At 39.5% G+C, this 13603-nt stretch overlaps 1 protein-coding gene across 1 annotated transcript; it reads right to left on the bottom strand.

The window, feature by feature from the left end:
• Positions 1-4300: 4300 nt before the first annotated feature.
• rpl19 (ribosomal protein L19) lies at positions 4301-7194 on the bottom strand. The gene is made up of 6 exons (XM_080905714.1): positions 7170-7194; positions 6681-6787; positions 5847-5969; positions 5599-5719; positions 5256-5366; positions 4301-4493 (listed from the first exon to the last, which is right to left on the bottom strand). Exons 1-6 carry the CDS (start codon positions 7172-7174, stop codon positions 4370-4372), a joined length of 591 nt encoding a protein of 196 aa, XP_080761840.1. The 5' UTR covers positions 7175-7194; the 3' UTR covers positions 4301-4369.
• Positions 7195-13603: the final 6409 nt, after the last annotated feature.

Genomic DNA, 13603 nt, shown 5'->3' with positions numbered 1-13603 from the left:
TCTGAAATGCTGTGTTACTTTTACACCAGGCCTCAAACTTTCCAAAGAGTTCAGCTATTTTCTCATCAGTTCACAAAATATTTTCCCAAAAGTTTTGAGTTTCAAATGTGAGATGAGCCTTTGTTCTTTTTGGTCAGCAGTGGTTTTCTCCTTGAAATCTCCCATGGATGCCATTTTTGCTCAGTCTGTTTCTTATTGTTGTATCACGAACTCTGACCTTAACTGAGACAAGTGAAGCCTGCGGTTCTTTAATGTTGTTCTGGGTTCTTTTATGTCCTCCTGGATGAGTTGTCGATGTGTTCTTGAAGTAAGTTTAGTAGGCTGATCACTCCTGGGAATGTTCACCACTGTTCCAAGTTTTCTCCACTGTGGTTCACTGGAGCCTTAGAAATAACTTTGTAACTCTTTCCAGGCTGATAAATGTCAGTGACTTTGTTTCTCGGGTGTTTCTTTAGATCATGACGTAATGTGTTGCTTTTTAAACTCTTTTGGCCTGGTTCACTTTGTATTTACTCAGGCTATCTTTGTCTAATATTTACAATTTGTTTAATGATCTGAAACATGTAAATGTGACAAATATCCGAAACTCTAGGAAATCAGGAAGGGGGCAAACACTTTTTCACACCACTGTATACATCAAATGGGGACACAGTATATTTCCAGAGTTTCAGAAACACAACCAAAACACCAAAATAAACAAAACAAAGAAATAATCTTTATGTCCAAGCAAATTAATCATAGCATCTTACTTATCAACAATTACATGACATGCATGAAATATTACTTATCTTATCAACACAAGGGGAAGTCCCAGTGATTCTGGTGTTGGTGGTGGTGATAAGCGTGCAGTAGTAGTAGCCAAATTAGTTATTAGATATTCTGGTTCCAGCTTCTTGTATGTAAAGATTTTTCCATCTTTGTTATAAGCAGTATTTATGTGGGTTGTTGTTTATAAATTCAGGCCATTCGTGCTTATTGTTACTTTTTCTTTTTACTAAATTTTATTCTATTTATTGAAGACATAAATGCAGGATGTTGATAACACAATTAACCTAAGGCAAGCTTTTAATGCTAATGACAAAGTCCAGCAGGAATCCAGGAAACTCAGGACTCAGGAAGACGGAATGAATGTAAACACCCAGGCAAGACTAGAAAACCAGACATTGGAAACACAAAGCTGGAAACAAACAGCAAGCATCAGAAAACAAGGAAAAGAGAGGGATGACTCAACAAAGGATCAGGGGAGACAGAGATAACAGACACTAACATGCAAACTTGGCACAGAAGTGCAGAAAGGGGAAAGCTAAGGAAACAATAAGAGAATGTACAAAATAAATCTGAGGCAGAGAACCAAAAACTGACAAAAAGACTCTGGATACTTAGAATAAATAATAATTATCAAACTAAAAACCAAAAGGAATGTTAAATAATAAAAAAGAATTCAAGCCCTCTTGAAAAACCCTCTGTCCAACGCCCAGGACCACAACATTCATAATTAATTCAGGTTTGGAACAACTAAACCTTATTTATTATTTTGATTGTGCTTTTTTCTCCCTAATTGGTTCCATCTGCCGAGGCTTGGCTCAAAACTTTCTCTTGGATGTCATTATGGCCTTTGGGACTTCTTGGTCACTTTATGGAATATTTGGTGGATTTTCTCAAGCTGCAATCCTTTAAATTTAAATTGTCAACTTCCACGGCTGTGACTATCGAATGTCTCCACATGGGAGTGTTGCAGAAGACATGGGCCTTAGGGAGGGAATATTGGGGTCGTGTGGTTTGGAACAGCTGATCCTTGTGCATTCCAAAGCTGTTTAGTGGTTGGTATTTTTATGCCTCAGTGATCTATTGCCTCCCTGTACAGCTCAGAAAAATCACAACCAAAACACAAAATAGTCAAATGATATCAACAGGCAAGCACATCTTGAAAAGGAACAAACAAACACAGATTCCGAGAAACAGTAGTTCACTGTGCAACGCAGTGCACCTGCAGATGCGGTTCATTTAACTGTGGTTAAAAGTTGCAAGAGTGAAACATCTCTGGCAGGTGGTTCAAATCAAACTTTTGAGAAATCCCATGCTGCAACCACTAGATGGCAACAAACCTTGAAAATTAACAAAGTTTATTTGCCCATTTATGGATCAAAATTATGTACACATTTGACAGGTTCATTGAGAACACATGGAAAATCCATCAGTTTGAGCTGGTTTGGGTTGTGGGTCAGTAGAAGTCATAACAGCGGCCTAAGAGAGTTCACTGAAGGATTACTGTTCTTCAGAAAGCAGGAAATAAAATTAATCACAACAGGATTAGTCACGGGGGGAAAGGCATAGGGGATGAAGTTAAATTGTATAGCCACATGGAAAACTAATTTAGAGAGAAACATGACTAAGCAAGTTCCAAAGGATGTGAAACCCATGATCCAAACATGGATCCACAAAAAACAAGCACATTCATACACATTCAGTCAGTGACAATTTTCTGCTTCTTAAGACTTACAAGTATTACAGATTTTATTTACCTTTGTGATTTTTCTCATTTTAATTTTTCTACCACAAACAACTGTAAAAATGAAAAAAAAAAAACATATCTTTGTAGAATGCAGTTTCTATACTGAATAAATAAAACGATAGATGGATAGATATGTTGAATTGAATTTAAGGGGTAATTTGCTGGTTCACATTCATGTCCTTGCTCACAAGATAGATATTTGCCCTGTGTATGCATATCAGTGTGTAGGTATGAACATACTTGTGTTTGTGTACATGGGCGACTGACAGGACAGCTACAAGTAAGATGAATATTGCTTTCAATCATTAAACAGAATGCACTGGCCCCCCCGGCCATGAAAATGAATGCTTGTTTACTTTGGAAACATCAGTTTGACAAAACAATCAATTTAAAGGCTACTTTTTTTAACCTTTTAATAACATTTTCTTTTCATCATTAAAATGATAAGCTAATTTTGATTGAATTCTTTTCTACCAAAGTTACCCAGGATGATAAAGGAGGTGAAAATTTAGTGCTTAATAAGTGTGCGACAGTCGTTGAGAGTACTTCTTGCTCTTCTAACTTTCAATGTATAGCATGGTGCAACTTTCAAGTACAATCTAGAATAATACAAAAACAGTAAGCACTGACTGATAGAAAGAAAAAGAGCAGCAGCAGATTCTTATTTCACTACTTAATATACTACTTTTGTAAAATAACTGGGTATAAAATATTACAATTATTACAAACACACAAGCCTTATATAAACTGCATAGACCACCTCACAATTAACTTTATCCATCCAGGTCCAGAGCTGCATCGTCCTCCACCAACAAACTGCAGTATGGACAAACAACTCAAAGGTTGACTGAGTTGTTTCAGTAATAGTTCTATTTCTGGTAAAAATGCAAAGCTGTCTTTCACAGTGTATACAAATTGATACTGTTAAACATTTTAATTTGCATTACAAGCAACAAGCAAATATGCTGCTTAAACATGTTCACCACTATGCTGTGTGAACATGTAAACTCCACCTATACTGTTTTATCACTGGTGTAACTCTGTTGCAGAGTAAATTAGGAATAAGGCCATATTGTTACAGCTTTGGGAGCCCATTATCACTTTGTGGAAGCTAGAGTAACTTAAATAATACAAGAACTTCTTTCATTGCCACTCTGGGAACTACTGATAGCAGTGGTTAACTTTGGGACCAGCAATGTTGTGCCACCCTGCTGGGTTTTGCTTTTTTTTTTTTTTTTTTTTTTTTTAAATCAACAGATCCAATATATTTTTATATACATTGAACCAGCACTAAATTAAGTGGAGAAATGCTAAACATCAACTTTCAGCAAAAGAATGTAACCACTTGGCACACATACTTCATAACAGGTGTTATTAAGTATATGCGTTTGGTTTTTATTGCCCATTTATTGAATGTACGTGCACAGACAGATGAATATTTGGTCGCATGTAATAAAACATGTCACCGTGTGTTAAGCCTTCAGGTTTTCTCAATTAAAAGATATTGCTAATGCATTAGTGCAGGGGTGGGCAATTCCAGGCCCTGAGAGCCAGTGTCCTGCAGGTTTTAGATCTCACCTTGGGTCAACACACCTGAATCGCAAGATTAGTTCGTTACCAGGCCTCTGGAGAACTTCAGGACATGTTGAGGAGCTCATTTAGCCATTTAAATCAGCCGTGTTGGTTCAAAGACATCTAAAACCTGCAGGGACACCGGCCGTCGAGGCCTGGAGTTGCCCACCCCTGCATTAATGTCATCATGATGGAAGTAAACACACAAGACTACTGTTGTGTTTATGTACACTTTTATTATCAGCACTTGACAGGTGGCAGTCAGGCAGGACATAAAAAGCCAGATTACTTCTTTGTCTCCTCCTCCTTGGACAAGTTCTTGATGATCTCCTCCTTCTTGGCCTGGAGACGCTCCTCTCGGCGCTTGCGGGCCTCTCTTGTCTTGGAACGACGAGCCTCGGCCTGATCGCTGCAGGACAAACAGGAGAGACACCCGTGTTCATACAGTGCATAATCACAGCCACCACAGCTATTTTACCACAGATGTTTAACATCAGTGTGTTTTCTTTTTAGTTGACTAAATCCTTAAAACTGACACACTAAAGACTGAAAACATCCTTTATGTAAGGGCGGAACAAAAACACTGATCTTTTAGTTCTTCCCTCACAACTGCTAAATTATATAAAGATGCAGGTATAGTCAACACAATCCACAGATCATTAGCATTGCTAACACCCAACAAACAAGACTCCTTCACAGTCGCTATGGAGTTTTTCGAACAAACCGATCTAGCGTAACCAACCCTCTGCACTTAAGCTGCACAGGCAGCAGAGCACTTTCTCTAACAGACTGATTTAGGTTTTTTTGTCACAAGAACAGACACCGGAAATCTTTCAGACCTCAAGCAGTAACTCTCCACAGAGCACATCTGTGTAGCAGATAAATCTCTGCTCTTGTCTGAAGAGCTTTATTTCAACCCTCCACAGCTACTTGTGCTTCTGTATTTATCGAGCCATTTTACTTCAGGTTTTGCCCTGCAGTTGATTTAGATTTTAATTTGCTGAGCTTATTCATTTCTATTTTAGCTTTTCTTTTGACTTTACTGAAATGTTTTGTTTCGTCTTTCTAGACTTTTCGTGGTCAGGACACATGTTTTAACCTGGGCTTTCAAAACAATCCAGATGCCACAAATAGACGTCACTGTGCCAATTAAAGATGTAAAAATACTTACGCCAGGAGCTTCTTGCGGGCCTTGTCTGCCTTCAGCTTGTGAATGTGCTCCATAAGGATGCGCTTGTTCTTGAACACATTACCCTTAGCTCTCAGGTAGAGGCTGTGGTACCTGAAACGGATCATGTGGAAAATAAATGAAGGGCATCACAATTAAATAAAACAAAAAACAAGAACAACGCCCACCCACACAAAGTGAGGGAAAAGGATTTAAAAGCAAATTCTTTAGCCCAAGAATAATTCTATAAATACCAGCACATTTCACTGAGCTGACTTTATTAACTAAAAATCAACTAGATTTTAGAGTGTTCAGAGAGTCTTTATTTAACCACTGCAGAACCTACATGTGCCTGTCAATCTTCTTGGACTCCCTGTAGCGACGCAGCAGACGACGCAAGATCCTCATGCGGCGCATCCAGGTCAGCTTCTCGGGCATACGAGCGTTGGCAGTACCCTTTCTCTTACCTGGACACGCAATAAAGACACATCAAGTACCGATGATAACGCAAACAAAATTTAAATTAGCTTTGTCTTTCAATTTCATCTTAAAAATGTAATCACTTTCTGCTTTGCTTTGCAAGTTTTAACCTACCGTAGCCTGTGTGTCTTCCCTTGCGACGCGCTAGTGTGTTCTTGCGGCAGCGGGCCCTGGAGTGGACCGTAACAGGTTTGCGGATGATAAGACCATCCTTTACCAGTTTACGGATCTGCTGGCCTGAAAATGGAAGAAAATAAAATGAGACGATGGGATGCAATGAATACCACCTTTGTGGTTTCTACCTATCAAAGTAGTGCTGAGTATGATCCTCGGATATCCGCAATTCATTCACCAAGTACAGAAGAGTGTTAACTAATATTAAAAATTTCCACCCCCAAAAAAACCAAACTAGAAAGTAGAACTGCTCCAGAGCGCTTATGCTGCAGTTAAATACTAGATTATGTACATCACTTCATACTCATGTCACTGACTCATATTGGTTTAATATTGCTCCAGTAAAGCAAAAAAAGATCATAATTGTTTTGGTCAACACTGTAATGAATTACTTAACAATCATTAACCTAACAAACTATTAAATTATTGAAATTTTAAAAAATGAAACCAAGATTAAATATTTAGCAGCTCCACCTAAATCCCTTCAGATGGGCGTCTGACATAAAAACTGCCAAATCAAACTGAGGAGGCCTGCTGCGTTAGTTTCCAGTGTTGATACACATTAACACTGGAGTTCACCTGTAAGATTGTGATGTTATAAATTCACTGTGCATCGAGTATGCAGGGCACTTAGTTTATTTAGCTGAGCTGATCCTCTGGCTCAGTTTTGGTCACACACGTGTAGATAACTTTGCATGAGCCGGTGAACTTTTAAACTGAGCCGCTAACAAGGCGTTAAGGACAAACTACAAAACTACTTTTTGTTCTGCTTACGGGAGTTGGCGTTGGCGATCTCGTTGGTCTCATTGGGGTCCAGCCAGACCTTCTTCTTGCCGCAGCGTAGTACGCTGGAGGCCAGCCTCTTCTGGAGCCTGAGCATGCTGCGGGAGGCACAAACAACCACCGGTCAGAATTACAGCTGAGATTAGACCCCCAAAATTTGTTCCTGTAGTCTTAAAAGCAGAATGTCTTTTTAAGGCTGTAAAAGTGTTGTTAACACACCAAAGAATTACGAGAGGATTAGTTAAAAGCTAGCTGTACGGCTAACTACCAGCCGGGCTGACAACATGGCCTCTCCGTCTGCTACATCGTGTTACACAAAGCACCGTAAAAACATGCCATGCTAACTTTGGACAGATCTATAAACTTTATATATTGATAAAAAGGGACTTTGCGTGTCTTAATAAAATGGTACGATACTGAAAGCTGCGCATTTTAACGCTTAAATTTTGACTTTTACTATGGAATCGCCTCGGCTCCTACCTCATGGCTGCTACTTCAGTAGGAAAAGGAAGGCTTCAGAGACGGACCAGAAGCTACCATTTCTGAGGAGAGTCCATCTCTGATCTGTGAAACAGCTCGATGTCGACCCATACAATAATGGACATTATTATCACTTTAATTTTTACATAATGATACTATATATCCATATTGGAGCAATAAATACATAGGAAAGTGACAGAGAGAAAGGAAGTCTTTATCGCATTTTAAAAGTTTATACCGGTGACATCCCCTTTTGCCAAATAATGGCACTGCCCGGCATTGCTGCACTGCATTATGGGTGGAGAGGTAATTGGGTGTTTTCTGACGTTACACCACATGATAGCGGTGTTGAGACAAAAACTCGAACAAACCATGAACGTTAAAAAATATTTAAATACATTTTTCTATTCTTAGTTTCACTTTGAATCCTAAAGGTTTGTTTTTCCTTTTAAAAAAATTACAGGACAGCCCCCTTTTATTATCCTGCAAGTGGCGTTGCGTTCGAGTCAATGAAAGGACAACGTAACTAAAATGACAATGACATTTTTTTTAATATTAAAAAATTAATATGACATATAGTAGTATATCATCAAGTCATTAAACGTCTGGAATATTGATGTGGTCATATTAGCAGTTGTTAATCAGTTTCAGCTGCTTTGGTGATAATCAAACCAACAACAGGTGCACTAGACGAGAAGCAATGAGACATAACCCATGAACAGGAATGGTGTTACAGGTCACTGACAATTTTTCACTCCTCATCTTATCTTTTGACTCTTTTTTCAGTAATCTCACATTTGACTAGGGTCAGTGTTAAGACAAACGCAAAACCTGGACCATACCGAAGTGGCACAGGTATGGTCAAGGTTTTGACGTCAAGTCCTCAGGCCACCATCATGAGGAGTATTTGTGATTGCTTAGGCAGAGACATTAACACCAGTGGCCTGCTGAAGATCATTTTGTAGGGCTCTTGCAGTGCTCAATCTGTTGCTTTAACAAAAGACCAGACACTGGTCATTCAGATGGTTTAAGGACCTTCTTCAGTTCTGTCTAGCTCTTCAGAGAGCTATGTTGGGAGAGACTGCAAACCTTCTGGCAATGGCATCCTCTAATGATCCCTGTGCCTCTCACATATCAGAGTAGGTTCACACTGAGCACACGTGATAGATCTGGAAGTGTCTGGAGAAGCTGTGGAGAACGTTATGCTGCCTGTTACATCATTCTTCATGACTGGTTTGGTGGTGGTCAGTGATGTTGTGGAGAGACATATCCATAGAAGAACACACAGTGCTGGTGCAGTAGGTCCTGGGTTCCTCTTGGCGCATAACAACGCCCAACCACGTGGAAACAGTATGCACTCTCACCTGACTTAAATCCAGTTGAACACATCTGGGTCATTATCTTTCTGTCCATCTAAAACCACCAAGTTGCACTCAGACAGTCCAAGATCTCAGTGATGGCTTGGTTCAGATATGGGAGAATATCCAACCAGAATGCATCCTTCATTTATTAGTTTAGCTTTTCTCACAACATTGTCAGGCATGCACACAAACACGTAGGAACCATACAAACTACTGAGTACCATTTTGAGTTGCTGCAATAAAAATTTGACAAAACAGACTAGCCTGAGGTATCGCTGTTCACTTTTATTTTTTATTTTTTATTGGTTATCTTTGAATTTAGCCCTCTGTAGGTTGATCATTTTCACTGACATCAAACAATGTGGTCTCCTTTTGTTCCATAACCAGTGTAGAAAAATAATTGCTATTTCCAACAAAAAGAAATTGCAAGGAGAAACGTTTCCCATAATATTGCACAAAATATAATTATCTTCACACTGTCTGAACTGTGAGTGATGTAGTGTGAAATTCACCATGTAAAGGTGTAAAAGCCGCTGATTAAATAATTAACCTGCTGAGTAAAATAGCAAAAGTGTGATTGAGAACCAGGAGTGTCAAGAATGACAAATAAAGATCATTTTCAGCTACTTGAAAACATATAGTTTGAGCTTTGTTATTCTACTAGAAGCAGTCTTTGGAAGATGGGTACACTGTGCTCATAAAGGGATGAACATGGTCAGCAACAATACTCAAGTAGGGTGGTATTTGAATAATGTCTGATGGGCACAAAATGTGCCACAAAGTATCCCCCATACCATCACATCACCGCCAGCAACCTGAACCACTGATATACAGGATGGGCCATTTATATGGATACAGCGTAATAAAATGGGAATGATTGCTGATATGATATTAAAGTCCTGTTTGTGGCACATTAGTATATGTGAGGGGGCAAACTCCTCAAGATGGGTGGTGACCATGGTGGCCATTTAGAAGTCGGCCATCTTGGATACAACTTTGTTTTTTCAATAGGAAGAGGGCCATGTGACACATCAAACTTATTGGTAATGTCACAAGAAAAACAATGGTGTGCTTGGTTTCAACGTAATTTTATTCTTTCATGAGCTATTTACAAGTTTCTCTTTGTTCACAGCCATTGACATGTCGAAGAAGTTAACACGTGAGGAGCGGATCGAAATTGTGTTGATATCTGGTGAACGCACTAACCGAGTCATTGCAGCAGATTTCAATGCAAGACACCCTACGAGACCACCCATCTCCCATGCTACAGTTAGCAAACTGCTTGCTAATATTCGTCCAAAATGCAGCTGCTCACCTTCTTACAGAACCCATAAGCTGAAGCATATCTCCCCTGTTCTGGCCTCCCTTCACTGGCTTCCTTTGTGTCTTTAAGCATTTATTGTATGTTTTTAAACCCCTTAATGGATTAATATTACCTTGCTGATCTTTTAACACTTATATATCAACTTATATATGAGTGTCTTCTTTAAAAATAAAGTTGGTTAGTGAGTGGGATTCTTGTGAATAGACTTACAAAAAATAGCCATCTGATACATTACCATTTGACCGGCCACTTAGTAAGAATGCTGTTATAGTATCCTCTGCTTTTCATCCACACCAGGAGCAGCAGCCCATCACTATGGCAACACTGCAAACCTGTTGTGTGGGTGAATGAGGACCACTTGTGTGACTTCTTCACCTCAGGTAATACGAGTGAAAATCACTATCTGAGGGGGAAGTTCAACACAAAGTACTAGATCATCAACTCTCCTCCTCACTGCAGAGGAATGTGTCATCCAGCAAGAGAGAAAACAATCTATAAACTCCATGAACTTTGTGTTGGGCCACTGTCTGCCCAGGAAGAGAAGCAATATAGCTCATCTGAACTGCCATAGCTTTTGGAGGCCTCGGTGCGTAGTCTCTGTTGTCCTCTGGTGCAAATAACACCCCAGTTTGAGTTACGTTTTTGCTTTGCAGGGGAAACAAAAATGCCTTCCCTTAACAAATATCGAACAAAAGGCTGCTCATTTGCAATGCAATCTTGCATCTAATTAGCATTATTGGAACCTAATGCTTCAAACAAATTATAATAATGCCAATCTTGATTCTATCTAATAATTCAGTAAATGTGCATAGATGTACAATGAGCATCTCTCATTTCTTCTGAATCCACAGCTTAGAATAAATAAGTGTTTCCATAGCATTTGTTCACTCACTCCTGACCGAGACACATTTTCAAATTTAAATCAGCCCTGCACTCTTGCTTCCCTTAAGATTTGAATCCCTGCCATTAAGAGGTGCAATTAATTGGCTGTTGTTATACTTTAACATTTAATGGGTCAAAAAGTATTGATTTGTCTTCTGTAGTATCAACATCACTGAAAGTCTTTCTTCACTGAGCCAGTAAGGAATCTACTGAATCCTCCTATGAGCACCGGGATGCTACAGTGAGTGATATTTTTAATGTTGAAATCATCAGGATGTCAATCATAGTGAGTTTGAACTCCTATTTGTGAGATTTCATTCATATTGTTTATGAAATCATCACTCACATAAAAGGACACAAAAACACAGCAGGCAGAAACCAAAGAGCCGAGAAAATCACCATGTACTGAATTAAAATGTCGTGGCTGCACATTTATTATAGTGTTGATCCTTGTGGAAAAGTAAATGGATACTAGAGCTGACTACCTTGAGCTACCTTGGGTAGCAGTAGAGAGATTAAAAAAAAAAACACGAAAGGCTAGATAGAAAGTCCTGTTCTCCTGCTGCACATTATGTTCTTCTTGAAGGAGGATGTCAGCCAGTTGCTGCAGGAGAGTTAAAGGGACTATTCAGAGACATGACTACCATAATTTCAGTAAATATGTAAAATATGATAAAATATGAATATAAGTAAAATATGATCCGTTTTTGCTCCTTCCTCCTATGCAAAACTGAGCTCAGCGGAAGTATGACCTGCAGCCGCAGAGGACGATCTTGTGAGTGGGCATCAACACTGAATCAGGACGTCACACTGATTTCCCCCCAGAAGGGCTTTATCAAAGACTGCTGCAGGTGTGGGGTTCATTTTCCTTTATGACTGGTTGATACAAGAGGAGGAGGTGGATGAATCATCCCTTTGTTTATTCAGATTTACACGAATATCATCAATGCTCTTGTAACAGTTGCTATCGTAATGCAGTGTATCACCACATGGCGGCGCCTCCTGTCTCACGACTGGTGTCACCCCCTTTTTGTTCTTCTTCGCACTCCTCCTGTAATGGATGCTCCCGTGTGTACGCGGACTAGTGTGCTCTTCAGTAATGTGTGGTAGAGGTAGCACTTATTTTTGATATTGTAAATAAATGAGTACTTTTTGGAAAGTCAGAAGCTGTTGCTCATTCGCTATCCACCTGCACACCTCCGCGGCTGGCTTCATCTCCACCGCACGTTACACTCTGTGAACTCAGTGTTTATTACACTTCCGTGACTGTCGTCATCTAAAACTCATCAACACCCAAACCTAACGATAATTTTGGGAACCGGCTGCTCATTTCGATTTCAGCCATGCACTTGAGGTGGGAATAATTCGCTATAACAGTTGGCCGTATAAACATCTGAAAATGCCACACTGAATAATATGCAGGAATCAAATACCAAATGGACCCTCAGAGACTTGCACTTGCACTTGACTTTTTACAGCCTTTTAAGGTGTTTCGGGTCCTTTTTTTAGGGGACGCTCTTTGACTTTACAATCTCCATGAAGTATCACAGAAATGTGGAAGTTTGCATCAATAGATGTGAGTTAAAACTGCATGATGAGCTTCAGCGAACAGCTAAAAAAGCTGAAAAACAGATGCATCAGACAGCATGAAAAAAACATTTTGAGATTAAACTTTTCTAAAGATCTTGAATAGTATAAATATTTTTTGGTCAGAATCAGTATACAAGACCTTTATTGTCAGTGTGGAAGCAACGTCACATAATGTATAGGAACAGAAGTGTTGGACCACACCACTTAATCTTTCAATTAAAGCAAAGCAAAGTGGATATTTGTAGGAGCCAAAGCAACTCAGACACAAAGTGGGAGATCAAATAAAGTTAGTGGGTCCCTAACTAGTGTGCAAAAGTGGCCAACCATCTGCTGACAGAGTTCTAAATGTCCTTTGTCTTTAACATCAGCAGAAAAACTGTGCACCAAGTGCTTCATGGCATGGGTGTCCATGGCTAAGTAGCTTCTGGTGCACAGTTTTTGTCATACACCGGTAAAATTGAACATAAGAATATTGCACATCAGGACTGTACATGAAGTACAGTTCAGTGGTGTTGCAGCTGTTGTGAAGAATTTGAGTTTCAATCTGTTTGTGGATGCTTTTATAGCACTAAAGCACCCGCCTGCTGCAAGGAACTTGAACAAATGGTGTCCAGCATGTGTCTTTGTGAAGTTGCTCAGCACTCTTCAAGCAGTGAGTGATGCAGAGATGTTCCAGAGATGGCTGGCAACAATGTTTTGTGCTGTTTTCAAAACACACTGGAGTGGCTTTTTGTCAGCTTTGGTGCTGCTACCTTACCAGGCTGTCATGCAGCTTGTGAGCGCAGTCTGTAAAATTTGGCAAGCCATTATAGGGGGGAGTTGGCTCTCTTTGACTTTTTTAATAAATAAAGGTGTCATCATCCCAGGAAAGGTGCTCAGTGATGTGAACCCCCAGAAACCAGAAGCTGAGGGCTCTTTTCATGGTCTCTGTATTGATGTATAGAGGTGTCTGTGGTTTTCTTTGTAGTCCTTGTTTGGTGGCATATTTGGTGTGATTATGTCCATGATTTCCTCAGTAAATGCATGCTAATAATTCTTTATTACTGAGGTGGGAGTACTGTACAATAACGTTGTTTTTTTTGTTTTTTGTTTTTTAATATATCAAAAATACTAGCGGACAAGAGAGTAGCAGAGGAGGAATATTCCAGCATCCAGAGCACATTGCCAAAAAAAGAATTTCTAAAAAAGAAGAAACTAAGAACTGTGACCTGATGCCTGAGTCGAGTTCAGCAGAACACTTTCGCAGCATTTTAAAGAGAAAGACAAACCAACCAAAC

Source organism: Rhamphochromis sp. 'chilingali' (genome assembly GCF_963969265.1).
Source record: "Rhamphochromis sp. 'chilingali' genome assembly, chromosome: 15".
NCBI lineage: Eukaryota > Metazoa > Chordata > Actinopteri > Cichliformes > Cichlidae > Rhamphochromis > Rhamphochromis sp. 'chilingali'.
This window is presented reverse-complemented; position numbering and strand designations above follow the sequence as displayed.

Bases quoted from the DNA above. Each gene is read 5' to 3' on its own strand.
- rpl19 (XM_080905714.1), bottom strand. The intron at 5,720-5,846 runs GTAGGTTAAAAC...TTGCGTGTCCAG, and splicing joins GGGAAGACACACAGGCTACG to GTAAGAGAAAGGGTACTGCC. The intron at 4,494-5,255 runs GTAAGTATTTTT...TTTGTCCTGCAG, and splicing joins GCCCGCAAGAAGCTCCTGGC to CGATCAGGCCGAGGCTCGTC.